The 27,723-nt window shown below is 42.4% G+C and overlaps 2 protein-coding genes across 3 annotated transcripts in view; one reads left to right on the forward strand and one right to left on the reverse strand.

Annotated features, from left to right (window-relative positions):
• The first annotated feature begins 7,884 nt into the window (after window positions 1-7,884).
• LOC129837980 (tumor necrosis factor-like) lies at window positions 7,885-9,980 on the forward strand. The gene is made up of 4 exons (XM_055904585.1): window positions 7,885-8,276; window positions 8,366-8,414; window positions 8,553-8,612; window positions 9,000-9,980. Exons 1-4 carry the CDS (start codon window positions 8,058-8,060, stop codon window positions 9,437-9,439), a joined length of 768 nt encoding a protein of 255 aa, XP_055760560.1. The 5' UTR covers window positions 7,885-8,057; the 3' UTR covers window positions 9,440-9,980.
• A 1,037-nt stretch (window positions 9,981-11,017) lies between these two features.
• Window positions 11,018-27,723, reverse strand: part of LOC129837579 (gamma-aminobutyric acid type B receptor subunit 1-like) — a 50,995-nt gene continuing 34,289 nt past the window's right edge. For both annotated transcript variants that reach the window (XM_055903860.1, XM_055903859.1), the window contains exons 14-24: window positions 27,471-27,534; window positions 26,535-26,612; window positions 22,233-22,383; window positions 21,638-21,770; window positions 21,190-21,306; window positions 19,143-19,250; window positions 16,673-16,766; window positions 15,886-16,013; window positions 14,513-14,641; window positions 14,071-14,214; window positions 11,018-13,631 (exon numbers count right to left, since the gene is read on the reverse strand). In XM_055903860.1, the coding sequence (XP_055759835.1) occupies window positions 13,341-13,631; window positions 14,071-14,214; window positions 14,513-14,641; window positions 15,886-16,013; window positions 16,673-16,766; window positions 19,143-19,250; window positions 21,190-21,306; window positions 21,638-21,770; window positions 22,233-22,383; window positions 26,535-26,612; window positions 27,471-27,534 (1,437 nt within the window). In that variant the 3' untranslated portion in view covers window positions 11,018-13,340. The remainder of the gene's footprint in view (window positions 13,632-14,070; window positions 14,215-14,512; window positions 14,642-15,885; window positions 16,014-16,672; window positions 16,767-19,142; window positions 19,251-21,189; window positions 21,307-21,637; window positions 21,771-22,232; window positions 22,384-26,534; window positions 26,613-27,470; window positions 27,535-27,723) is intronic.

Below are 27,723 nucleotides of genomic sequence, written 5' to 3' on the forward strand. Positions count from 1 at the left end.
ATGTCCTAAAGCACGGGACTATACTCACCATCGTCTGAAATAAACTGAATCTACCTCCATCCCTCCTGATTGATGAAATCATTTCAATCAGGTTTGGTGATGAAACAAAGTGATGTCCTTACTGATCTGCAATACAGGGATATTTGCCCCTTCTTTCGTGAGAATTTAAGCAATAGTTGATTATCACTTCCTTACTGTTGTGGTTTCCTTCCTGAGCATTTTTTCTTTCAACTCCTGTTTTCAGGACCTACTTCCTGCTTTTCTCAGCCAGTTCATCCTAAAGTACAGTTACATTCCGTGTAGTTGAAATTCATTTATCTACAAACAGATCATATGAATGAACCACATGACAAATACAGAAGATGAGCCTGTCCTTCAGTCATGTGAGGACCATGAGACACAGGATAGTGACGTGCGATGAGGTCAGTGGCTGGGTAGGCACTGGCTAATATAAAAGCCAGATTTACTCACAAATAAACCTTGATGAAGGCCAAGTTCACCAAACAACAGATGGCTCCAACAACCAGAGTGACATAGGCTAAATTGACAAATATTATTACCAAATGTAAATACCAATGTAACCAAGACACACAAGTGATAGCCTCTGATGGCGGCATATTTCATATCATCCGACAAAATGACACACTGCTCAACTCAGCTCATCCATAGACCGATGTAGCGTCCACAGTTACAACCAATAGGTGGCACTAAAATACCAATATATGGACACATTTAATCTGAGTAGTTTGCAATGCAAACCCCATAGCCCAGGGGTGTCAAACTCATTCCACGGAGGGCCTAGTGTCTGCAGGTTTTTGGTTTTTCCTTTCAATAAAGCCCTAGACAACCAGGTGTGGGGAGTTCCTAACTAATTAGTGATGTTAATTCATCAATCAAGTATAAGGGAGGAGCGAAAACCCGCAGACACTCGGCCCTCCGTGGAATGAGTTTGACACCTGTGCCATAGCCTTTCATAATGGATTTACAATTCTTCCAATGCACTGTGCGTGGCGCGTGCAACAAACACACATACATATTAATATTATGTGAAATATTATTACACACATATATAATAAATAAGGTTCTCACGAAATGTCCATATCAACAATCGAAATGACTGAAAAATGTGTCTAATCAAAACGTAATTCTAGCTTGATAAATCAAATGCATCAAAGGGATGTTGTCTGTTCTCATGTTCATTTAACAGTAGACTAACCTGCAAATTGCTAAGGAAAATGCATTTCAGCCTACCTTTACTTGTAAAGGAAGTCCATTCATCTGTCCTTCAGGGTAAACCTCTCAGTGACAACATTGTAGAAGTCTTCTTTATTCTTTTTAAGTTTGAAAAGGCTCTCAGTCTCGATTGGCATGAGGGCCAAGGATGACAAAATGATCAAAGGAGGCTTTCATTTGAATACTGATATTGTCCAAAATGTTGTAAAACATTCCTCTCCTCTCATCAGCTGTCTGCTCCGGTTTGCTGTGTCTGTCAGGCCTAGTGGGGTGCATTTCTCCTCAAACCGATCATAGAAAGTGTCAAACTCTTGTCCCTGGGCATCCACAACTTTCATTGTTTCCCTGATACATGCACAGCAGAACCCCATTTTCATTATTTTATTCTGCAAAACACAAAAGAGTGCCTCAGTTTAGCTGAAAATCTCCCCCTAGACCAACAGCATTAATCCGGTTGATGCCTTGACTGCCAGGTATCATATCCAGAGGCCATCAGCATCGTTTCTTTGCCCGATTCTGAAGACTTTCTGTCTCTTCTTATGATGAAGGTCAGGGAGTGCAGATGTTGGTCTCCCTCTCTGAATTTGACCAAGTTTTTCTTAGAAATCCATTTTGGAAAATTGTTTGAGGTGCAGTATGGTGTTCATTTGTCAGGTTGCTTTTTAGATTTGTTCAGTTCAACGTATGCGAGCTCCAAAATATGTAAACACATCCAATTGTGTACATCTTACCCCAGGCTTACCCACACAACATGCTGAGACAATACACATGTGCAAAATATGAAATCCACTCAATGCAACAAATGAAGGCTAAGGCACTGCTTCGCAGTGCTTGGGGTGTCACTACAGACTCTGGTTCGATTCCAGTCTGTGTTGATTTTGAGTATAAAAACCACCAGAATCATTGAGAAAAAACATTACATTTTTAAAAAAGAAAGTCAAATGCCGAAGTCGGTCCCTCTACTTGTTTGGGCTCTCTCCTTGTTCGGGCGGCGGTCGACGTCACCGGCCTTCTAGCCATCGCCGATCCACTTTTCATTTTCCATTTGTTTTGTCTTTGTCTTACACACCTGGTTTCAATTCCCCAATTACCTGTTCATTATTTAACCCTCTGTTCCCCCATGTTTGTTTGTGAGTGATTGTTTCTATGTAGGAAGGTCCGTTATTGTGGGCTCTGTTTTTGTAGTGCATTTATTATATGTTGAGTAAAAGATGTTTATTTACTCATATCTGCTGTCCTGCGCCTGACTCCTATACACCAGCTACACATAGACTTTCTGACAGATTATCACAGGGTAGGCACAACCTACCCTGCCTACCCTGACTGCAAGTCACTGACACTATCATCCACCATAACTACTTTACTGTGCTAACTACTAGCCAGTGTGTTTGACTGTTTCTGTACACAACAAGGTGACATTATACAGTATGTTGGAATATTTGAGTGTGTGGGCCACAATTTATTTTCTTTCTGCTTACCTCATGAGACGATCTCCATTTAACTACAAAAATGTTTTCAGAATTTTGATAACAATCATAACAATTTTGACAACAATGACCCAAATGCTCTTTCAGCCAATGGGAGATGAAACAGAATGAATCACCCCTCTGACGTCCCTAAGGATATGTATCACTACCATCTTAGTACATAAACAGATAAAATAGTTAGAAAAAGCCTGCTTCTCTGTTCCTAGAAGTAATCCCTGAGGTAACTTGGATGGACATGAAATATCCAGTTGGTTCTGTGATCAAGGTCCACGTGATGAGTCCTGATGAGACATAAACATGAACCATGTGACCCCAAGCCAATAACTAGTAAGGTTAATACATTGTTCTGGCAGAAGACCCAGCTTTTAGTCACAGATAGGTGAATCCAAAGTAGGGCCAATTACATCATTACTTAAAGGGGGATGGGAGGCTTTTTATATTTTAGTCATTTAGCATACATGCTCATAAAGAGCAACTAACATTAAGTGCCATGCTCAAGCGCACATCACCAGATGTATCACCTAGTCTGCTCGGGGATTCAAACCAACAACCTTTCTGCTATTGGTGAAACGCTCTTAACTGCTAGGCTACCTGCCGCCACAAAGTATTTGAGGGTCAGAGATAGTGGTGGGTAATGTTGAAACTTCAGAGAGAGGAAGGGTTGGACCATGGCCCTGCTACAGAGAGGGGTGGAATGATTGAGGTGACGCTATTGCTAATAAGGCAGAGAGAAGGGCATCGAGATATGAAGTCTCAGGTAGATCTTTCCTCCCTTTATCACAATGCTTATGCTCCTCACAGTCAAAAGGTCTCTTTCTTTCCTCAATAGAATTCAGTATGAGAGGTTCCTGTATTATATTTCAGATGACCCCTGGAGTATTACCTAATGCTTCCCTGCTCTTTCCAAGATCTTGCGGTTGGCGTGTATTTGCAGGTAGTCATAGTCTTGGAAACATTGCTACACACTAACATAGGAATACATAAATCAATCTGAGAGATGAATCAGAGGTGAGATCTCAGTTCTTGTCACGGATCCTTCTGGCCCTTTCATCACACACACCTGTCCCCTATTCCCACGGATGAGTATTTGTATATAGTGGTTTCCATATTGGGGTCGGTTATTGTTACAATGTCCGTTGGTGCGTGTGAGTACCTGTGCTGTGTGTTTTGGCTTTCGTGCCCTTGTGGATTGCCAGATGATTACGGGTCTCGTCCCGTGTGTTAATCATTGTGCGCATGTGTATTTATTTATTCGAGGTACTCCTCGCTCTTTTGTTTGGGTTTCAATCCTGTGTTTTTGTAACATGGATGTTTGGTTTTCGTCCCCGTGCCTTTATACGGCACGCTGTAATTTGGGAAATAGAACCCCCTATTACGCATTACTGCGCCTGGCTCCCGACCCTTTATAGCAACGTGACAGTTCTCAAGTATTATGACAATACATAAAAAACTGGGACCATACTCCAAGCTTCCCTGATGGTCATACCTATATTGCTTGTATTTGCACGTAAGAATACGTAAGGAAACAGTGACACAGTGCATGTAAAACAGTGTTACGTGGCAGTGCTCCAAACTACCTTTACCAGCAGTGATACATTGCCCCTATACACTACATGTCACGATTGTCAAAGGGACTGAGTGAGGACCAAGGCGCAGCGCGTGAAAAGAACATCTTTTTATTTGAAGAAGGAAAAAACGAACGAAACAAAACACTTACAAACTAACAAAACAACAAACGACCATGAAGCTACAAAACGAAAGTGCACACACAAGCTACTAACGTTTAGACATAGACAATTACCCACAAACAGCTAAAGCCTATGGCTACCTTAAATATGGCTCCCAATCAGAGACAACAGAAACCAGCTGTCTCTAATTGGGAACCCATTCAGGCAACCATAGACTTTCCTAGACAACTACACACAACATTAAACCATCTATACACCTTAACCCTCTAAACCATACAACACCCTAGACAATACAAAAACACACAAATTTCCCCATGTCACACCCTGACCTAACTAAAATAATAATGAAAACAAAGATATTAAGGCCAGGGCGTGACATAACCCCCCCTTAAGGTGCGAACTCCGGGCGCACCAGCACACAGTCTAGGGGAGGGTCTGGGTGGGCTTCCGTCCACGGTGGCGGCTCCGGCACTGGTCGTGGTCCCCACCCCACCACAGTCACTACCCGCCTCCGTAGCTTCCTCCAAATGGCTACCCTCCACATTAACCCCACTGGATTAAGGGGCAGCTCCGGACTAAGGGGCAGCTCCGGACTAAGGGGCAGCTCCGGACTAAGGGGCAGCTCCGGACTAAGGGGCAGCTCCGGACTAAGGGGCAGCTCCGGACTAAGAGGCAGCTCCGGACTAAGGGGCAGCTCCGGACTAAGGGGCAGCTCCGGACTAAGGGGCAGCTCCGGAATAAGGGGCAGCTCCGGACTAAGGGGCAGCTCCGGACTAAGGGGCAGCTCCGGACTAAGGGGCAGCTCCGGACTAAGGGGCAGCACCAGGATAAGGGGTAGCACCAGGATAAGGGGCAGCTCCCGGACTGAGGGACGACAGCTCCGGACTGAGGAACGGATCCTGGATGGATGACGGCTATGGCGGAACCTGGCTGGACGGCTCATGGCTGGCTGACGGATCTGGCTGCTCATGGCTGGCTGACGGATCTGGCTGCTCATGGCTGGCTGACGGATCTGGCTGCTCATGGCTGGCTGACGGATCTGGCTGCTCATGGCTGGCTGACGGATCTGGCTGCTCATGGCTGGCTGACGGATCTGGCTGCTCATGGCTGGCTGACGGATCTGGCTGCTCATGGCTGGCTGACGGATCTGGCTGCTCATGGCTGGCTGACGGATCTGGCTGCACATGGCTGGTTGGCGGCTCTGGCAGATCCTGTCTGGTTGGCGGCTCTGGCAGATCCTGTCTGGTTGGCGGCTCTGGCAGATCCTGTCTGGTTGGCGGCTCTGGCAGATCCTGTCTGGTTGGCGGCTCTGGCAGATCCTGTCTGGTTGGCGGCTCTGGCAGATCCTGTCTGGTTGGCGGCTCTGGCAGATCCTGTCTGACGAATGGCTCAGATGGCGCTGGGTAGACGGATGGCTCAGATGGCGCTGGGTAGACTGATGGCTCAGATGGCGCTGGGTAGACTGATGGCTCAGATGGCGCTTGGCAGACGGGCAGTTCAGGCATCGCTGTGCAGACGGCAGACTCTGACCAGCTGAGACGCACTGGTGACCAGTGCTTCATGACATCCGGCTCAACGCTCAATCTAGCCCGGGCCGATACGTGGAGCTGGAATGTACCTAACCGGGCTATGCACGCATACAGGAGACACCATGCGCTCTACTGCGTAACACGGTGTCTGCCCGTACTCTCGCTCTCCACGGTAAGTACAGGGAGTAGGCGCAGCTCTCCTACCTGACTTCGCCACACTCCCTTTAAGGCCCCCCCCCCCCCCCCCCCCCAAGAAAGTTTTGGATTGTACTCACGGGCTTCCAGCCTTGCTTCCGTGCTGCCTCCTCATATCGCCTCCTCTCGGCTTTAGCTGCCTCCAGCTCTTCACGAGGGAGGCGATATTCTCCCGGTTGTGCCCAAGGCCCCTTACCATCCAGTATTTCCTCCCATGTCCATGAATCCTGTGTAGGTGGATCCTGTTGCCGCTTGACACGCCGCTTGATCCCGCATTGGTGGGTAATTCTGTCACGATCGTCTTTAGGAGAGAGAGAGGACCAAGGCGCTGCGTGTGAAAAATACATCTTCTCTTTATTAAGAAGAGGGAAAAAAACACGAAACGAACACTATACAACTAAACCAACAAAATAACAAACAGACGACCGTGAAGCTATATAAACAGAAAATGGTGCTGACACTGACCACTACACACTGACATAGACAATTACCCACAAACAGCTAAAGCCTATGGCTACCTTAAATATGGCTCCCAATCAGAGACAACAGAAACCAGCTGTCTCTAATTGGGAACCCATTCAGGCAACCATAGACTTTCCTAGACAACTACACACAACATTAAACCATCTATAAACCTTAACCCTCTAAACCATACAACACCCTAGACAATACAAAAACACACAAACTTCCCCATGTCACACCCTGACCTAACTAAAATAATAATTAAAACAAAGATATTAAGGCCAGGGCGTGACACTACATTTAAGCTGCAGTCTGCGGCTCGGTCTGGTCACCCCAGTTACTTGTGTTGGTAGACAGCCAAGGACTGGGACTGGAGAAATGTAAACCATCAAATGTTTATTTCAGTTTATTTCAAGTGCATTTAACAAAAGCCTCAATACACTTTACCAAAAAAAGGAATAAAAAAGAAAGCAAGAAACAACAGAGAATTCAAACTTAAGTACAACCACTCTCAAATTCATAGACAGAGCTATGGATGCAAATGCGTTCCATATATGATATCAAAATTATAGTTTTAGCCATGTTTTGAAGGTATACAGTGCTTGTTTATCACTAACAGAAACAGAAATTAGATGATGAAACAAATAAAACTCAGTTCTGGGTGATGGAAATCCCACAAATAAACCGGGTTATGCTCCAAACTCGCTCAACCAGTCAGGGAGGGCAGTGAAATACGGAAGCCAGATTGGGTCAATAAAGAAAAGTCAAAAACCTGTCGGGGGGTTTGGTAAGGGTTATGTACAAACCAGTTCTGAAACAAAAAGAGGGATATTTACAACTTTTGCATGGGTCTTTTTTGTTTCTCCTGAGCCTGTCCTTGTATAGCAAAGATACCATGGAGTTTAATGGTATTCACATGCATTGTGTAATTACACAATAAATACACGTGTGACTTATTGAGAATTCCTTGTTTTATGTCAATGCAGTTTCAGTATATAGCAGAGAAGTTGCTGTACATTCTGGTTACCAAATAGAAAAAACTACATCGTTGCACAAGTAATTCACTTTCAAGTTGCATGTCCTGTTTTGCCTTAACCCCATTCTGCAACCACACCTACCCATTGGAATCCCAGTTTGGCAGAGCTGGTCTGTGGATTTTATTTTCCTTTGAACCATAACCATCTCTCCACAGTCTGGTGCTTCTCTGCTATGTCTCCACTCACTGGGTGACATCACTGGAGTTTCCCCTTTTGTGCTAGTAGCAGGCCGAGCATAAAAACGACAGGGCTTCTGGCAGAAGTCCATTCTAACAAACGAGCAAAACACAGGACACCTATCAAGCTACAACTCTGTAAAAACAAAGAGGATATTTAGGAGATATTCGGGCAAATATTCAGTTGCTAGACTTTTCCACTGCCACCAAGAGTCAAGAGTCAAGAGTTTGAACCTCATTCAGCAGAAGTATGGAGGGGTATGCGATGACAACTGGCGACATGGAGAGGGGCCTTGAAAATAGCCTTGTGGACAGTGGCCCTGTGTACAAGACAACGGTGACAGCTGTTGCTGAGAGAAAGGCCTCCAGAGGTTGGCTATGGAGGCTTTGTGGGGTCCTCTTAGTAGCAGCTTTATGTGCGGCAGCAGCCCTGCTCTTTGCCTGGTGTCAGCATGGAAGACTGGAAACGGTAAGGAACTCTAATGGGGCCAATATTTACCACATTTCTGAAAGAGAGGACCGTACAATCAACTAACATCCTCTTGGTTTATCTCACAGATGCAGGACGGAATGGAGCCTCAGCTGGAGATACTCATTGGCGCAAAAGGTGATTATTTGATTGACAGATGCCCTTTTTCATTGAATTTCTTCTCACTATAATTGCTTTAATTAAAGGTTACCTGTTGTAGGCAACATCATGGCTTTTGCTTGTGTTATCCGTGACTAATATTTTTCTCTCCCTCAGATACCCACCATACATTGAAGCAGATTGCCGGCAATGCAAAAGCAGCCATCCATTTAGAGGGTGAGTGACCTATAGCCTTTTGCAGCCAGCCTGGACTGTGTCTGTTGAAGGTTAAAACATGTCTAGTGGGCTAGTATGTCTTAGTGTTTTTCCATTGTAGAAGCTAGGGGATTCTTTTTAAACACCCCCATTCAAAAAGAAGGTTTAAGGTTTAAAACAGTGTCTAGTGGGTTAGTAAGTATTTCTATTGGCGAAGCCCTGGGATTTTTTTCAAACATTTCCATTGACAAAAATGAAAGCACAACACAAGGAAGTTGCTTAATCATTAGCTTGTCTCTTGTTGCCACCAGAGTAAATTGACAAGAACTTTGTAAGAACAAATAGCTACCAGCTGGACCCTGGGGCCTCAAAGTTGTAACAATGGGCCTTTCTTCCCTCTAATGCCAGGTGAATACAATCCTAATCTTACCGCTGACACAGTGCAGTGGAGAAAGGATGACGGCCAGGCCTTTTCCCAGGGCGGGTTCAAGCTACAAGGGAACCAAATCCTCATCCCACACACTGGGCTCTTCTTTGTTTACAGCCAGGCTTCGTTTAGGGTCAAGTGCAACGGCCCGGGCGAGCGTACCACTCCTCTGAGTCACGTTATTTGTCGCTATTCGGACTCCATCGGGGTTAATGCTAATCTACTTAGCGGGGTAAGGTCAGTTTGTCAACAAAACTACGGTAATGCTGAGTCCAATATCGGCGAGGGCTGGTACAATGCAGTTTACCTTAGTGCAGTGTTTCAGCTGAATAAAGGGGACAAACTGTGGACTGAGACCAATCGACTGACCGATGTGGAGCCAGAGCACGGCAAGAACTTTTTTGGTGTGTTTGCACTATGATGAGAGAGAGGCAGGCCAGAGATGGATGTTTGTTGAAACAGTTTTACGTCAAAACTCTTATTTTAGTTTTGCAATTTTATGGTAACTGAGAGGAGATAGGAGATAGGTCTAATCTTAATGGTTATCTGTAAACTGAAAAAGTTGAAGTATTATTGTTTGTCCATACATGATGAATGTCCATTCTCTGTATTGTAGATTTTGCACCAAATAATATTATGACTTTGAGTTATTTATATTAACATACTTTTTGTTTTTTTTACTATTTATATGGAAATACATATCACTTTAAAAAATGATATTTATTATTTATATGAAAATACAGTAGGCTACTGTGGAGTACTGTAGTATAAGTTATTTTGATTCAGATAAGTCTAGCAGCAGCCTATACTAGGCCTATCAGAATACATTGCTACAATATTAAGTTATTTTATTTAATGTACTATGTACTATGTTTATTTAAATGTGATTGTGTGTATTTTATTTGTCACCTATTCAGAGTGCTTGAATCAACTGTAATAAATTCCAAATGCTTTCAACTTTAGGAGACTCAAAGTTTGATTATATTTAATTGTGTAGTTTGGAGGGAGGAGGGGGGGGGGGACGTTGGTCTGGACATATCCAACTGTCTTATGTGGTTGAGGGTAAATAGGTTTTGACTTTAGCAGTAAATGAACACTAAGGGCTCTATTCATTCTGTAAAGTTGAAGCGTTACAGACGCCGCGTTAGACATGTAAAGGTCATTTCAGATTGAGCCGACATGTGCAGCGTTTACCGTGAATGCTGTCTCCACTAACGCGGGAACATTGCCTTTAAATTTCAATCACTCTATAACGCTGAACTTCTGCAATGCAGATTGAATTAAAGCCCTACATCTGTTCTTGAGCAGCTTGCCCCAGAAATTGTAATACAAAGGACATCCCCAATGATGCAAGGGAAATTCCCTTTTTATTCCTGCTGTGTCAAGTGAGAGGGCCCACATATGCCTTAAGCCATGTCTGGGGATTCCCCCCACTGACCTTATTCCTCCTCCTCCTCCTCCTCCTCCTTCTTGAAAGCATCATAGTTTTCCAGTCAGGTGGTTGGGTGGCAGGCTGTAAACATCTGAGCTGAAATACTGTATGTGCATGAGAAAATGTGTTTGTCCCACAAACATCCTCAGGCCGTATAGCTCATATTACGATCTCAATCTTTGAGTTCAAATTGCCTTTTGATACGAAATGACACCAATACCCATTGGTTAATAGGTCAATAAATGATGAAGTGGAAGCACATTGTATGGGACTGAAAGCCCTTTTAATCCTGGGAGGGCTATCGTTCAATATGAATGTAGATTCTAGATGAATAAACAACAGAATCCCTTGGGTGTCATTACCTGATGGTGACATCTAGTGGTTAAAACAGCTGTGTGTGTGACATGCTTGTCCCTTTGGACATGGTTATGATACCACATATTGTCTGTCATAAAATGCCCATTCAAAGTATAATGAAGTGTTTTGTCGTATTTCAGGGTTTATGAGGGCGTTTAAATGAAATGATGTTCCTTATTAGTCCAATTGACACAACCCGATACACATCAATTCAGTGAAAAACAATGGGTTTATTTTACTATGATTATCCATATATTTGAATGCATATAATCTGATATTATATCAACATTTAAAATTGTAAATATAGTGTATACAAATATCTTCAAATCCAGTTATATACACTGCATGTACAAAACATTAGGAACACCTGCTCTTTCCACGACATAGACTGAACAAGTGAATCCAGGTGAAAGCTATGATCCCTTATTGATGTCACCTGTTAAATCCACTTCAATCAGTGTTGATGAACGGGAGGAGAAGGGTTAAAGAAGGATTTTTAAGCCTTGAGACATGGATTGTGTATGTGAGCCATTCAGAGGGTGAATGGGCAAGACAAAAGACTTAAGTGCTTTTGAACAGGGTGTGGTAGTAGGTGCCAGGCGCACTGGTTTGAGTGTGTCAAGAACTGCAACGCTCTGGATTTTTCACAACAGTTTCCTGTGTGTATCAAGAATTGTCCGCCACCCAAAGGACATCCAGCCAACTTGACACAACTGTGAGAAGCATTGGAGTCAACATGGGCCAGCATCCCTGTGGAATGCTTTCAACACCTTGTACGGCCATTTCCCGGCGAATTGAGGCTGTTCTGAGGGTAAAAAGGGGCTGCAACTCAATATAAGGAAGGTGTTCCCAATGTGTTGTACACTCAGTGTATATTCATACATGTGCAAGAGTATATTTCTCTAAATAATCTTTGCATACATATATTACAATATTACCCAATGTCCTCCATGTACAGTTAATAAATATTGACTATTCCACCCAATAACTTCCTATGGAGACGTCGTATATCTCACTTTCCTATACCCTGAGCTACAGTATGTTATTAGAACGGCAACAAAATCCCGACCTGAAACTTTGTTTTGTACTATAGTGCAACATGAGATAATGCTATTTGGAAAAGTAAAGTCTCTTATGTTACTTGCCAATAAAGCTGTGTTATATCATTGCTTCATACATTTTGACGAATTGCTAATGAATGAGATTGTACATATATATTAACTGTCGTATACGCATGTCAGAATCCTTTACTAAACCGTTACATATAGTCTTCGTCATCACATTCACAAACGTATTTGTACAAAGATAAAATCGGAGGGGCATTTCGGAAGAAATGTCAAATATAAGACCAACGGGTGACAGGCATGTACACTCACATTTACATTTATATTCAGATTGTCTTAAAGGAAAAACAGTTATTGACAAAGAAAATAAAAAGGGTGGGAAGAATGATGCATAATAAATATGCCATTTAAAATCTTCAGGCGGGTGTGCTTCCTTTCAATATCTAGGATGTGTCCAAGAAAACTCTAATTGTGGGAACATATCCATTCAAGTCCAATTGAAAACGTTCAAAAGGATGATACATAGAATACTGATTAGGTTACATATCATATTACACTATTTCCTTATCAAATGGGTTTCATATATTCAAGAGCATACAACAGCAAACATGTGATTGAAGATACAAAGCTGTACTTGAATATGTATACAGCCAAAAATCCACAAAAATCTTGCTTTTGTCCCAAAATGAGGGTTGTCCGTTCCAAAACCCTCTACCGCATATGGCTATAATGTTGGCATTTCACTTTCAGTTAGATTGACTTTACACTTTGAGTTTCGATGGCGTTTTGATATGAAATCCAGTAAATTGAATCCACTGGGAAACTCTGCTGGTTTTTTCCACTCTCATTGCATTTGAACAGTTTCCACCCCTTTACCCCCCAAAATATTGAACTAAATATAGGGCACAACACTGAATCCATGACATAACCTATCATACATTATGTAATAACAATATTAATCAATTAACATGTGCTTCGCTATTTCAACAAACCGAAGACAAATAGGCAGAGACGGGAGTCAAAAAGGAGCAAACACACACACTACACAAAGTCCTCCCGGAGATCCTAGATACATCTGCACAACAGAACGAGAAAACAAACAAAGGGAAGGAGGAAAGAGGAGGAATGAAAAAGGGAGAGCTGTCCATTTTTTTGTCTCCACAAGTAGACTGAGGGTTACTCTGGGATGTGCTTGTCTCTTATTCGATAACTCGTAGTACTAGTCACAAGTGCTTCAGGTTCCCACAGTGAGATAGACTGTGAGAAAGACTGGTGTTACCCGGGGTGACTCGCCTCACAGCAGCCTGTAGTGAATGGAAAAGCCCTCTGCCGTCGTTTGCCTCCACTCACTCTGTCAATGTCAGTAGCTTGTGCTCTTTTCCCATAACAAGTGAAAGTCACAGTGCCTCCATGTGCGTTTGTTCCTCTGTGTGCTCTGGGCTCTTCTAGCACACCACCCCCCCACCCCTTCACTTGTAGAGCAGGGGGATCTGGCTGTTGTGACAGTGGTTGCGACTTATCTTGCTGTCCGCCTGGTACAGGTTGGAGGAGTTGGAGAAGGAGGGGGGTAAGGAGGAGTGATTGTCCGACGCGGGGTTGGGGTAACCGGGTGGGGGCAGGAGAGACTTGGGGTCTGGCTGGGAAGAGGGCGGGGACGGGTTGCTGTGGTTCTGGTTGGTGCCTGATGAGGGCCGTCGTCGGTTGCGCAGGGCCTGTCTCTCAACCAGCTGGTTGCGGAGCTCCGATACCCTCTGCTCTTTCTGAGAGCACAGAAGAGGAAGAGGTCTTATTAATACTGGACACTCATGTGTAAATAGGAATCCTTTATTACGCATTAATTGAGCATGAATTAGACATGTATTCATCATGTATTAATCATGTATTAATCAAACCAAATGTATCTCTTAGTAAAATATAATAAAAATTAATGATTGGAAAGATTGATTGGTTGATTGCTAGGTCAAATAATTCAGACGTATTAGATGTATTTTAATAAATGCATTTTGATTATATTTGGATATCTATGGTATCAAAGTGAGTGTGTATTGTAGTACCACCTGTATGATAAAGATTGCTTGAATGATTGATTACTAGTTCCAATAATTCAGCTGTATATTATACGTATTAGACATATTTCAATCTAGATGCATTGTGATTCTATGTTGACAGCTAAGGTGCATCATAAAGTGTGTACCGTACCTCCTGTATGATCTTCTGCAGCTCACGGTTCTCTCTCTCCAGCTGGCGAGACTTCTCCTCATCGTTGTTGTTGGTGGACGAGCCGGTCTTCAGCGTGTCCTGCTGCTCTGACTGCCACTCACCACGTGTAATCAGCCTGCGCATCTAGAATAGAATAGAGCTTTACTCTACACAGCCAGAGAGACAGAGAAGAACCATATACTATATGTGAATTTGGAAATGTTAACATTGAAGAAAGTATTGAGACTTTGTTTCGAGTGCTGATGCAAGTGTACATTAAATACCGCTGCTAAATGACTCAGTCCTAGGCTATGTCCCAAATGGCACCCGTTTCCCTATACAGTGCACTACTTTTGAGCAGAGCCCTGGCCCAAAGTAATGCACTATAAAGGGAATAGGGTGCCGTTTGGGACACAGCCCTGTTCTATACAGTATACTGTACCTTGGGCACAAAGAGCACCACCAGGGTGATGTAGACAGAGAACACTATGGCCAGAGCGGCAAAGGCAAAGGAAGCATCCTGCTGTGACGTGAGGATCATAGTGACGGGAGCCGTGATCATGCACAACACCTGCAGAGACGGGGGGATTGAGAGAGAGAGCGAGAGCGAGAGCGAGAGATTGAGAGAAACAAAGAGGTAAATATCAAGAGAGAGGCGAGAGAGGAAAATAAGATCTCAAAAAGCGGTCGGCAACCGCTTATCATTCCAACAAGGTTCTTCATATGAAAACATCATTAAAAAGTCATAGATGAAGTAGCAGGTTAGCAGTACCATCCTGGCACATCATCACAATATCAAGCCTTACAAAAGCTCTCTGCTTCCCAACAAGGATGCCTTTGCAGATACAATAAATATTGACATTTTAAAGAATTCTACCTCATATGGGGCACCATTGTATAATAAATTGTATAATTTATCTCTGTGTATTACACCACGAAATATACACAATTAAATAAAATGGTTAAATCAACATCTATGCTTTCCCTTTGTTCAGACCTGCAGCTGTGTTTAACGATTTCATCAAGCTATATGAATGATTGATCAATTAAATGTTCTTTCCTCTGCTTAGCAAAAAAAAAATTGACTGTATGTACTTCATAATTGCATAACCGCCCCACAGCAAATGAGCAGTCAAAATAAGTAAAACTGTGGTTTTCAGTCATAAGTGTTTCGGTTCCTCATTAAGCTGTTTTGAGATGGGAATCTGGGCAAGTTTTGGCAATTATGTAAATCCTTGTTCAGAGAGTACTAAAATGTTTGCACATTGTTGCGCAGAAATAGAAACCCAGCCTAAAGCTAAAGTTATACAAATGTTGCCTGTGTAAGAGCAGTGGTTTGTTCCAGCAAAACTCTACATTACCAGACATTTCATGGATTTGCTCACCTGTGTGAGGGTTACCGAATGGCTACGGCTACTTGTTTGCAAAACTTAGATGGTGCAATGGTACTGTATGTTATCTCTGCTATATCAGTTAAAGTGGAGCTTAAATACCTCTATTGGTGAGGATCCTTCCCCGATTCAAATCAAATGATTGTTTAAGTATAGCACTAACGTTTTTCTTTAGCGCCAAAAATATGTCTTCCAAAAATACATTTATGAGCACATGCTTACCACCAGAAATAACAAGTCTTAGCCGTGTGTTATCATTATGCACTAATAAATGATTGAATCTCATGTCCACACTGAGACAATGCCTAGCCCCTGCTACCTTTCTATCAATAGTTAATTGTTGCTTTGAGTTCATTTGCTCGATGGACTGCCTAAAATGCAGAGCGGAAACCAGAGCACTCCCCCTGTGATGGTTGAGACTCACAGCCACGTTGTAAATAGCCATCCCCACGGCTCGATGGTCATTGATCTTCTCCGTGGAAATAGACTTGGTCTCGTAGGCCAGAAATATCCCCAGCAACAGCAGCAGTCCCTTGTAGCCATACACTACACCTGGTGGAGAGAGAGAGGGACAAAGTGGGAGAGAGAGAATGAGAGAGAGAGAGAGAGAGAGAGAGAGAGAGAGAGAGAGAGAGAGAGAGAGAGAGAGAGAGAGATGGAGATGGAGATGGAAAGAGAAGTCGATGGAGTGATGTTAGGCAGTTGACTAAAGGTAATGCATATCCCCCCTTTATTTCTTCTGTCCAAGTGTCCATTCTTCTTTCATTACGTCGCTCAGTGGGGTGACAATATATTCGCATAGCACAGAGAGGGAATGCTATGGGGCAATGGCACAGTTTGTGACCCGTATTATTTGAATTTGACAGTATTATGCATTCAGAAGAGCTGCCACTGTCCGGACGAGAGGCGGTATGGCAATAGTGAGAGAAAGACAAATGAAAGGAGAAGATAAAATGAAAGCATATGAGGGAAAGATAAAGGCAGGGAATGACTGACTTGAGTGAGTGAGAGGAGGGGAGGGGAGGAAAAAGTGGGGTCAGACAAAAAAAGAAGAGAGAAAGCTAATGTGGGGGGCTGAGATACGAGGAGTGTTTAATTTACAATGAATGGACTGGGGATTGAGGGAGTGAGAGAGTGAAAAAAACAGGGAACAAGGGAGTGAGAGAGAAGGACAGATAAGAGAGAAGGAGTAAGGAATAGAGGAGGGATACCGAGCCATGTGTTCATCTTCTCTGAAGTGCAGTGCTCCAGGAGGGGCTGAATCAGGACATCCAAGTCTCCTTTAGGGGCCTCCCTAGTGAACTTCTACTCGGAGAGAGAGGGTGGGGGGAGGAAGTGTGTGTGTGAGAGAGAGAGAGAGAGAGAGAGAGAGAGAGAGAGAGAGAGAGAGAGAGAGAGAGAGAGAGAGAGAGAGAGAGAGAGAGAGAGAGAGAGAGAGAGAGAGAGAGAGAGAGAGAGAGAGAAAGAGAGAGAGAGAGAGAGAGAGAGAGAGAGAGAGAGAGAGAGAGAGAGAGAGAGAGAGAGAGAAAGAAAGAAAGAAAGAAAGAAAGAAAGAAAGAAAGAAAGAAAGAAAGAAAGAAAGAAAGAAAGAAAGAAAGAAAGAAAGAAAGAGAGGGAGAGAGACAGGGAGAGAGGAAGTCAGAGGGAAAGTCAGAGGGAAAGTGAGAGAGAACGGGAGACAGAGTGAACGACATTCCGGGTGATATCCGCAAATCATTAACTTTAAAACTGACTAGAAAGTAAATGAACAATAAGATGACTGACATCAAAGCAATAATCTTTTGTTGAACACTAGACATGTGACAGTGCTAACATACGAAAGCTAATACCACATAGAGTACAGTGCCTTCAGAAAGTATTCACACCCCTTGACTTCTTCCACATTTTGTTGTGTTACAGCCTGACGAAGGCCGTGTGGCCGATACGTAAAAGCTCATTAAAAAACAGTGATACCATCAAGAGCGGTGTGCGGGTTTCTTATTTTTTCTCATGTTATTCAACTGTTACCATGCCCCTGCAAAAAAAGATCAGATGTGCGAGTGCCTTTCGAATACGGAATTTTATTGTGTTACAGCCTGAATTTAAAATGGATTACATTTAGATTTTTGGTCACTGGCCTAAAGTGAAATTCTGTTTTTAGAAATGTTTACAAAATAATAAAAAATGGAAAGCTGAAATGTCTTGAGTCAATAAATATTCAACCCCTTTTTTATGGCAAGCCTAAATAAGTTCAGGAGTAAAGTTGCATGGACTCACTCTGTGTGTAATAACAGTGTTTAACATGATTTTTGAATGACTACCTCATCTCTGTACCCCACATACAACATACAATACAATTATCTGTAAGGTTCCTCAGTCGAGCAGTGAATTTCAAACACAGATTCAACCACAAAGACCAGGGAGGTTTTCCAATGCCTCGAAAAGAAGCCTATTCGTAAACGGGTCAAAATGAAAAAAGCAGACATTGAATATCCCTTTTGAGCATGGTGAAGTTATTAACTTACAGTTTGGATGGTGTATCAATACACCAAGTTGCCAGAGAGGAAGGAAACTGCTCAGGGATTTCACCATAAGGCCAATGATGACTTTAAACCAGTTACAGTTTAATGGCTGGGATAGGAGAAAACTGAGAATGGATCAACAATGTTTAAAACACAACAATTTTTATTTAACCATCATTTAACTAGGCAAGTCAGTTAAGAACAAATTCTTATTTACAATGACAGCCTTGTTCAGGGGCAGAACGACAGATTTTTACCTTGTCAGCTCGGGGACTTGATCCGGCAACCTTCTGGTTACTGGCCCAACGCTCTAACCACTAGGCTACCTTCCACCCCAATACTAACCTAATTGATGGAGTGAAAAGAAGGAAGCCTGTACTGAATAAAAAATATTCCAAAATATGCATCCTGTTTGCAACAAGTAATACTGAAAAAAATGTGTCAAAGCAATTATATTTTTTGTCCTGAATACAAAGTTTGTTTGGAGCAAATTCAATACAATACATTACTGAGTACCACTCTCCATATTTTCAAGCATAATGGTGGCTGAATCATGTTATGGGTATGCTTGTAATCATTAAGGACTGGGGAGTTTTTCATAATAAAAAAGAAATGGAATGGAGCTTAGCACAGGCAAAATCCTAGAGGAAAATCTGGTTCAGTCTTTTTTCCACCAGACACTGGGAGATGAATTCATCTTTCAGCAGGACAATAACCCAAAACACAAGGCCGACTCTACACTGGAGTTACCAAGAAGACAGTGAATGTTCCTTAGTGGCCAAGTCAAATTTGCTTGAAAATCTATGGCAAGACCTGAAAATGGATGTCTAGCAATGATCAACAACCATTTTGACAGAGTTGAAGAATTTTTAAAAGAACTATGGGCAACTGTTGCACAATCCTGGTGTGGAAAGCTCTTAGAGACTTACCCTGAAAGACTCACAGCTGTAATCGCTACCAAAGGTGCTTCTACAAAGTACTGACTCAGGAGTGTGAATACTTATGTAAATGTGATATTTCTGTATAAAATGTTCAATACATTTGCAAAAAAATCTAAAAACATGTTTTCATTTTTGTCATTTTGGGGTATTGACAAAAAATCTATTTTGAATCCAGCCTGTAACACAACAACATTAGGAAAATGTCCAGGGGTACGGCCGATATGACAGTGTCACTGTACCTCCACTGTGATGTGTAATGGATCCACAATCTGCCAAATCATAAGTGACAGGATGTCTATGGCTAGTAACACTCCAACTGTTGCATAGAGTTTCCATGGCTCCAGGTGCTGCAGGGATACAGGAGAACCAATCACAATCCAAGGACCAAGGGTAATGCAGTGAGTCCACAAACAAGGATAAAAGGGCTCAAGCATACAGTAGATAAACTGCCAACAGAGTACAGTATTGTATACGTGTATCAGCACAGAAAACTTAAGTTAGTTAACTTATGTAAGCAAAATAAACAACATGCTTCTTCATTTCCCATCACTTCATTCTGGCTTGCTTCTAGCCCTGCAACCGTTCACCCCACGCATAACCAAACCGTATTACATAGACCTTGTCACCTCTTCTCTTCAAGTGCATGAAATGATTTGACTGCCTTCACTAGTCTTGCCATATTCTGACTTGGAAACTTTTTAAAAGTACTTTCACAGAGCTCTTTGGCAAATTGCCCTTGCATGGCCATTAAAGAGAGTTGAAAGTCAACCTGATTCGTCTTGCATTGGCTCAACTAATAAAGCCCCCCAAGGTTGGATTTCCACATGGAACTTACTCATACATATTCATAAATGCTCCATAAATGGCTTAATCTCTCATTCTTCTGATTAGGTCTTAGAAGAATTCCCACAACACATCGCACACACGCAGTGTTTTCCCAGCTTCAGGACACACTGTCTTAGAGAGGACACACATGTGCACACGCAATCAAGTTGATAGTGTGCGCATCACGGATATGAGTGTGTGTGTCGGTATCTTTCTGTATGCGTGTGAGTGTGAGTGTGTGTGTGTGTGTGTGTGTGTGTGTGTGTGTGTGTGTGTGTGTGTGTGTGTGTGTGTGTGTGTGTGTGTGTGTGTGTGTGTGTGTGTGTGTGTGTGTGTGTGTGTGTGTGTGTGTGTCAGTGCATGCGTGCACGTGCATTTGTGTGCGCGTACGTGTGTCTGTGTGACTCCCGTCTCTGTTTCAAGCCTGTCGTACTCTACTCTACTGTACTCTACTCTACTGTACTCTACTCTACTGTACTCTACTCTACTGTACTCTACTCTACTGTATTATATTCTACTCTACTCTACTGTACTCTACTCTACTGTATTATATTCTCCTCTACTCTACTGTACTCTACTCTACTGTATTATATTCTCCTCTACTCTACTGTACTCTACTGTACTCTACTCTACTCTACTCTACTGTATTATATTCTACTCTACTCTACTGTACTCTACTCTACTGTATTATATTCTACTGTACTCTACTGTACTCTACTCTACTGTATTATATTCTACTCTACTCTACTGTATTATATTCTACTCTACTCTACTGTACTCTACGCTACTCTAGTCTACTCTACTTTACTCTACTGTACTCTACTGTACTCTACTGTACTCTACTGTATTATATTATACTGTACTCTACTGTACTCTAGTCTACTGTACTCTACTGTATTCTATTCTACTCTACTGTACTCTACTGCACTCTATTGTATTCTATTCTACTCTACTGTACTCTACTTTATTCTATTCTACCCTGCTCTACTCTATTGTATTCTACTGTTCTCTACTGTATTCTATTCTACTCTACTGTACTCTACTGCACTCTATTGTATTCTATTCTACTCTACTGTACTCTACTTTATTCTACTCTACTCTACTGTACTCTACTGTATTCTATTCTACTCTACTCTACTGTATTCTATTCTACTCTGCTCTACTCTACTTTATTCTATTATATTGTACTCTACTCTAAGGTACTCTACGGTACTCTATTCTACTCTAATGTACTATATTCTACTCTACTGTACTCTACTGTACTCTACTCTACTGCAGTATATCCCAGAGTAGAGAATATACAGAGATACTTTAACATGCAGAGCAAAGCACATCTCCCAGAGGCTTATGTAACCTTACTCTAAAGTTGAAGGGGATTGTTTAACTGCCAGCACCACACATTCAGCACTGTAGACTCTGGAGCTTCCCTGTTCCCTCCTCTAGCCCTCTTAAAAGGCTTACCTTCCTCTTCTCCTTCTTCTCCTCCTTCTTTGTGAAGAGATTGTGTACCCACCAAATCTTGGTGAACATGCTGCCATAGGCCAGACTGAAGCCCAGGCCGAGCAGCCACAGACGGAACTAGACAGAGAGGGAAAGAGAGATTTTGTTGATTCAATATTTGTACTTTTTTGACAATACAAATGCTATTTTTATTATGCCAATAAAGCAAAATTGTATTGATAATGACAGATGAGAGAGAGAGAGAGAGAGAGAGAGAGAGAGAGAGAGAGAGAGAGAGAGAGAGAGAGAGAGAGAGAGAGAGAGAGATAAGGAGAGAGCGAAGGAATATGAGAAATAGAGAGGCAGAGAGAGAAATAATTTCTCCTGACAAGCCATTACAGCACATCCATCTACTGTAGCACTAGAAGATGGCGACAACCACCTATTCCCACGGCTTTAGCTGCGTTACCTGACAGACCACAGGGAACTGGGACCTGTGGATGTGGTGTCCGTCGATCCCCAGGGGAAACACAGCAGCCAGGGCCATCATACAGCCCACTGCCGTCATGTTGTTCAGGTAGGGCTGGGAGTTCTGGATGTACCTGGCACAACACACACAAAGAGGGTATGAAGAAAGGCCAGAGAACATAGACAAAACCCACAAAGGGACTGTTTCACGTGCACTGTCCGCAACACTTTACAGCATCAAAATAATGTCATAGACATGACATCGTCTGTCACTGAATGTAAAGTGATGAGGCATTTTGCATGGATTGGAGACAGTTACGCCAAAGTGTTATGACATATGTCCACATAAACGTGAATATGACTTGCCCACAGCCATCTGGAGACCTACAAGCAGGACCCACCAGGAGGACAATCATACTCAACCCAGTGGGATTGCCAATGAAGTTGTTGGTGAATTGCTTGCTGTAGCCAGTGTTTTAAAAAAAATTTTTTTTTTTGAATTGAACTTTTATTTAACTAGGCAAGTCAATTAAGAACAAATTCTTATCTATAATGACGGTGTTGCTTAAATGTACAAGATGAAGTTCTAATCTCACCGCACATTGCTGTTGTAGATGTTGAAGGTCAGACAGACGATGCCCAGCAGGATGCCCAGGCCAGCGAAGACAGACACAGCAGCAAACAGCTTCTGAGAGAGGTACCTAAACTCCTCAATGACTATTGTCGAGTCAGCCGGGGGCCCGGCACCTGAACAGAGAGAGAGAGAGAAAGAAAGAGAGAGAGAGAGAGAGAGGGAGGCAGGACAGAGGTTAGTCCATCCATGCCTTAAAGAGACAGAGAGTTCTAAGGGCAGATTATGCCTGTCTACAGTACTGTACTTGATGTCACTCAGAACAGAACTGGGCAAAAGGACATTTATGTTTTGAATTAAGATCAAAATCCAAATTTGAAAATCAGGGAGGACACTATGCTCAGTAACCTCTACAGATACTAACCTAAAGGATCAAATGAAATTGGCACAATCAATTTACACAGTAACCAGTATACATTATTGTGTTGCTCTCACTGATTTCATTCAATGACCGACAAGGTACAGAAATTGAGAATAAAGGAGGATAGATGTGGAAATCAGGACGTGTTCACCCTAATTATCTCAAAACATGTGCAGAACTAAAAAGTAACAAATAAATAGCCATGGGTTCTTTCAAGGTTGGAGATGGTTGAAAGTGCAGCTGACTGACTATCTGTCTCCAATTTCTCTCCTGTCTGTCTAAATCCAGCCCTGACTGCAGATCCTGACAGCTGCTCAGAGTGTGGGTGTCACTGTGTCCTTACGTAAGTGTGATGACAGTGACATAGACTTGTGTCAGTGTGTGGGGACGTGTCCATGTCAGGAAGAGGGTGACACCGTGTCGAGCCCCAGGGGTGTCACAATACCAGGGCGCTCACATTTGTTTTGTCGGTTTCAGCGATATCACACCTTGCCTGAAGTGACATCTGAGACATGCTGTCTGAGAACAGTGACGGCTGTTTAAAGACTGTTTGAAGATGTGTGTTTTTCTGTGCATTGAAGAGCGAACGAGCATTGTCCTGACAGCGGAAGTGTTTGCACTGTTTAAACCTTCCTCCATCCTTGATCAAGGAATCAGGACAGGGTGTTGCCATGGAGACCAAGCCCTGTAATGGTTGCCACAGCGATTAGGAAGACAGTTGAGCTAAAGTGGTTGTTAGGGGCGACAGTGAAGAGAGCGCGAAAGTGAGGGAGGAATTCGACAAAGAGGTAAACAGAATGGAGAATAGGAGAGTTAAGAGAACAATCACATCCACAGCAGACCCAACTTGCCTCTGCCACTGTACATTTTTAAAATATTTTTTATTTTACCTTTATTTAACCAGGCAAGTCAGTTAAGAACAAATTCTTATTTTCAATGACGGCCTAGGAACAGCGGGTTAACTGCCTTGTTCAGGGGCAGAACAACAGATTTTTACCTTGTCAGCTCGGGGATTTAATCTTGAAACCTTTCGGTTACTAGTCCAACGCTCTAATGTCACATCAAACTAAACTCACCTCAGTTACCTCTAGAACAAACTAAACTCACCTTCGTTACCTGCAGAACAAACTAAACTCACCTTCATTACCTCTAGAACAAACTAAACTCACCTCCATTACTTCTAGAACAAACTAAACTCACCTTTGTTACCTGCAAAACAAACTAAACTCACTGTCATTACCTATAGAACAAACTACTCACCTTCATTATCTCTAGAACAAACTAAACTCACCTTCGTTACCTGCAGAACAAACGAAACTCACCTTCATTACCTCTAGAACAAACTAAACTCACCTCTGTTAACTCTAGAACAAACTAAACTCACCTCTGTTAACTCCAAAACAAACTAAACTCACCTCCATTACCTCTAGAACAAACTAAACTCACCTCTGTTACCTCAAGAAAAAACTAAACTCACCTCTGTTACCTCAAGAACAAACTAAACTCACCTCTGTTAAATCTAGAACAAACTAAACTAATCTCTGTTAACTCTAGAACAAACTAAACTCATCTCTGTTAACCTCTCTTGGGTACGTGAGACGTTAGCGTCCCACCTCTTCAACAGCCAGTGAAACTGCTGGGCGCCAAATTCAAATACAGAAATACTCATTATTAAAATTCTGAAAACAAAACATATTTTACATAGGTTTAAAGATGAACTTCTTGTGAATCCAACCACGGTGTCAGATTTTAAAAATGCTTTACGGCGAAAGCATACCTTGCGAGATTATTTGAGAACATAGCCCAGAGGACAAATCATTACAAACAGTAACCAGTCAAGTAGAAGAGTTACACAAGTCAGAAATAGAGATAAAATTAATCCCTTACCTTTGATGATCTTCATGTGGTTGCACTCAGGAGACATTCATTTACTCAATAAATGTTCCTTTTGTTCGATAAAGTCTCTTTATATCCAAAAATCTCTGTTTTGTTTGCGCGTTTTCTTCAGTAATCCACAGGCTCAAACGCAGTCAAAACAGGCAGACAAAAAATCCAAATTGTATCCGTAAAGTTCATAGAAACATGTCAAACGATGTTTATATTCAATCCTCAGGTTGTTTTCAGCCTAAATAATCGATAATATTTAAACCGGACAATAACGTCGTCAATATAAAATGTAAACAAGAAAGGCACTCTCTCGGTCTCACGCATGAAAAAGCTCTGTGACACTTATTCAGACTGCTCTTACTTCCTCATTTTTCAGAATACAAGCCTGAAACAATTTCTAAAGACTGTTGACATCCAGTGGAAGGCATATGAACTGCAAGTTGAGTCCTAAGTCAATGGATACTGTAATGGCATTGAATAAAAAACTACAAAACCAACAAAAAAAACTACAACTACCTCTAGAACAAACTAAACTCACATCCGTTAACTCTAGAACAAACTAAACTCACCTTCGTTACCTCTAGAACAAACTAAACTCACCTCTGTTAACTCTAGGACAAACTAAACTCAAATCTGTCATGTCAATAGCAAAAAACTATACTGTCGCCTCTATAACAAACTAACCTCGTACCTCTCCCACTGGTTACAGATGTCAGTTCAATGTCTAGTTTTTATTTACATTTGATTGAGTCGTCAACTAACGTGAATACAACATGACATCAACAAAGAATTTCACCATTGGATTTAGGTTAAAAGTAGGGTGAAAAAACGTTGATGACTTTTTGATTCAACGTCATTTTTGATGTTGTTGTTGTTGAAATGATGTGGAAAATGACGTGGCAACCAGTTTTGCCCATTGGGCTGTGACTCTCCAGTAAACTAGACTCACCTCTGTTACTATACAAAAAAGGTGCTATCTAAAATCTAAAAGGGTTCTTCGGCTGTCCACAGAGGTTTCTACATGGAACCCAAAATGGTTGAAACCAAAAAGGGTTTTACATGGAACCTAAATGGGTTCTACTATAAGGACAGCTGAAGAACCCTTTGGCACCCTTTTTCTAAGAGTGTGCAGGTCAACTAAACTTAACACTGTCACCTCTATAGCAAAATAACCTCTATCACTCTCCAGAAAACTGGACTCCACTCCATCACCTCTATAACAAACTAACCTCTATCACTCTCCAGAAAACTAGACTCCACTCCATCACCTCTGGAACAAACCATCCTCACCTCTGTAAACCTACATCACACCAAGCTCACTCCTGTCACACTACAGAACAGTAATACCACCAAACTTAGCCCTACAGTAAGTCAGCCCTGTGAAGGACAGAGAGTCATCTCTGATTGGACCCATTGGCCACGCTCCCCTCAGAGGCTAAGCTAAGCCTTGGCAACAAATGGTTTCCTTAAAAGTCTACAACGGTGCCCTCTCTCTGGCCTCCCAGCATGCACGATTGACTAGCGGTGCAGTAATTCTAAGCCCAGGCACAAGTGTGTCACCTCTCCAGGGAGGACTGGGCCAGTAAACAACTGAACTACAACATTTAACTTGGTGTGGCTGAAGCAAATCAACAGTAATAGCATTTCTCTGCAGACTGTGTTGGATGTTTAACTTTCCCAAAGTGAAGAAGAGTGGGTGGGGTCAGGCTTTCCCGACTGCCATGGTCTGGCCACTGGGCTGTGGGTGTAAACTCATTCTGGGTGAAGGAGGATGAGGGCCCAAATGATTGCTTTTAAAGCCAGAAGTGGTGATTTGTCTAACATGGAAATGAAGGATGGAGGCAGCGCAGGCTTTGACAAAGAGAAGGCGTAACAGTAGGTCTAATGTGAGGGGAACGAGATAGATAGTTACATAGATGACTCACAGTGAGACAGTCACACACACACCCACCCACCTACACACAGAGAGAGACATACACAGGAAGGCTGACAAAGACAATGTAATCAACTCCGCCGCACCTATCCACACATCGTTGCCGAACCAGGAGAGATTCTTCTGAGAGCTGTCGTAGTATCCAATCTTCTTATAACTGCCTCCTACACAGCGAGAGGGAGAGAGGGTCCAATTAATATCTTCTCAAATCATCTTTATTTCCTGCCTACATAATGTCCTTGGGTTATGATGGGTTCAAACGACAACAAACAATAGAACACTTTGGAAATGAGCGACAGATCAAAACATCATTATGAAAAGAAGGCTATGGAAGTGCAGGGCAGAACATTTCAAATCCACAAATAGAGAGAAAGAGAAAAGAGGGAAAAGTGGAACGAAGAGATAGAGACGATACAGAGAGAGGGACCGGTACAGAGCTACAACAGGGAAAGAAAGACAGAGGGAGAGAACGTGGCAGCCTTAACCATGAATACTGATTGGAATAGAATAATTCACATATTCAAGTCAAGGCTTTCAATGTATTAACCAAATTACCCGACCCCGTGACTAGCACTGTAGCACGCAAAATAATACCCGGTGCATGCAGGAAGAAGTAGGATTATCATTTTTTTATCCATTAGGGCTCCAAAAAGAACAGAGGCACCAAATAATCCGCCACCTTAGCTTTGATCCAAGCCTGTTCCAATTAGACGGAAGACTCGACTCAACACATGTATAAACCAACACATTTTGCGCATGCAATTATAGGACAATGAAACAAACTGCACAGCAATCGACCCTAAAAATGCTTTGCTCTCAAATAAAACGAGTGAGAACGGAGGGAAAGAAAGAAAAGCGTCAGCAGACAGCCTTGATCTTGATGAATGACTGGACTGACTGACATTCAGTCGCACAGCAATAAAATGTCTATGGTTTTTTGTTGTCGTTGTTTTTTACTACTGTAGGATGTCCAGAACATGGAAAGGCTGAAATATACTTGAAATGGTGATAGATGACTTTACCTTGCAGTTGCTCAATAAGGGTCATAGCCATCCTGGAACCCTGGGCATCAAACACCACATGACCCTGAAGGAGAAAACCCCAGAAAAGTGCTACATCAAGTCAGACATCTACTGTCATCCATATAGACTTATTGAATGAGCCAATACATAGATTACACATGTGTAATTTACTGTGCAGTGTTCTTCAATCCTGTCCTGGGACAAATAGGGTATGCAGGCTTTTGCTCCAACCCAACACACCATATTCAACTAA

This window comes from Salvelinus fontinalis, chromosome 38, assembly GCF_029448725.1.
Source record: "Salvelinus fontinalis isolate EN_2023a chromosome 38, ASM2944872v1, whole genome shotgun sequence".
In the NCBI taxonomy this organism is placed as follows: Eukaryota; Metazoa; Chordata; class Actinopteri; order Salmoniformes; family Salmonidae; genus Salvelinus; species Salvelinus fontinalis.

Bases quoted from the DNA above. Each gene is read 5' to 3' on its own strand.
- LOC129837980 (XM_055904585.1), top strand. From the start codon at position 8,058: ATGGAGGGGTATGCGATGACAACTGGCGACATGGAGAGGGGCCTTGAA. The intron at 8,277-8,365 runs GTAAGGAACTCT...TTTATCTCACAG, and splicing joins AGCATGGAAGACTGGAAACG to ATGCAGGACGGAATGGAGCC. The intron at 8,613-8,999 runs GTGAGTGACCTA...CTCTAATGCCAG, and splicing joins AGCAGCCATCCATTTAGAGG to GTGAATACAATCCTAATCTT.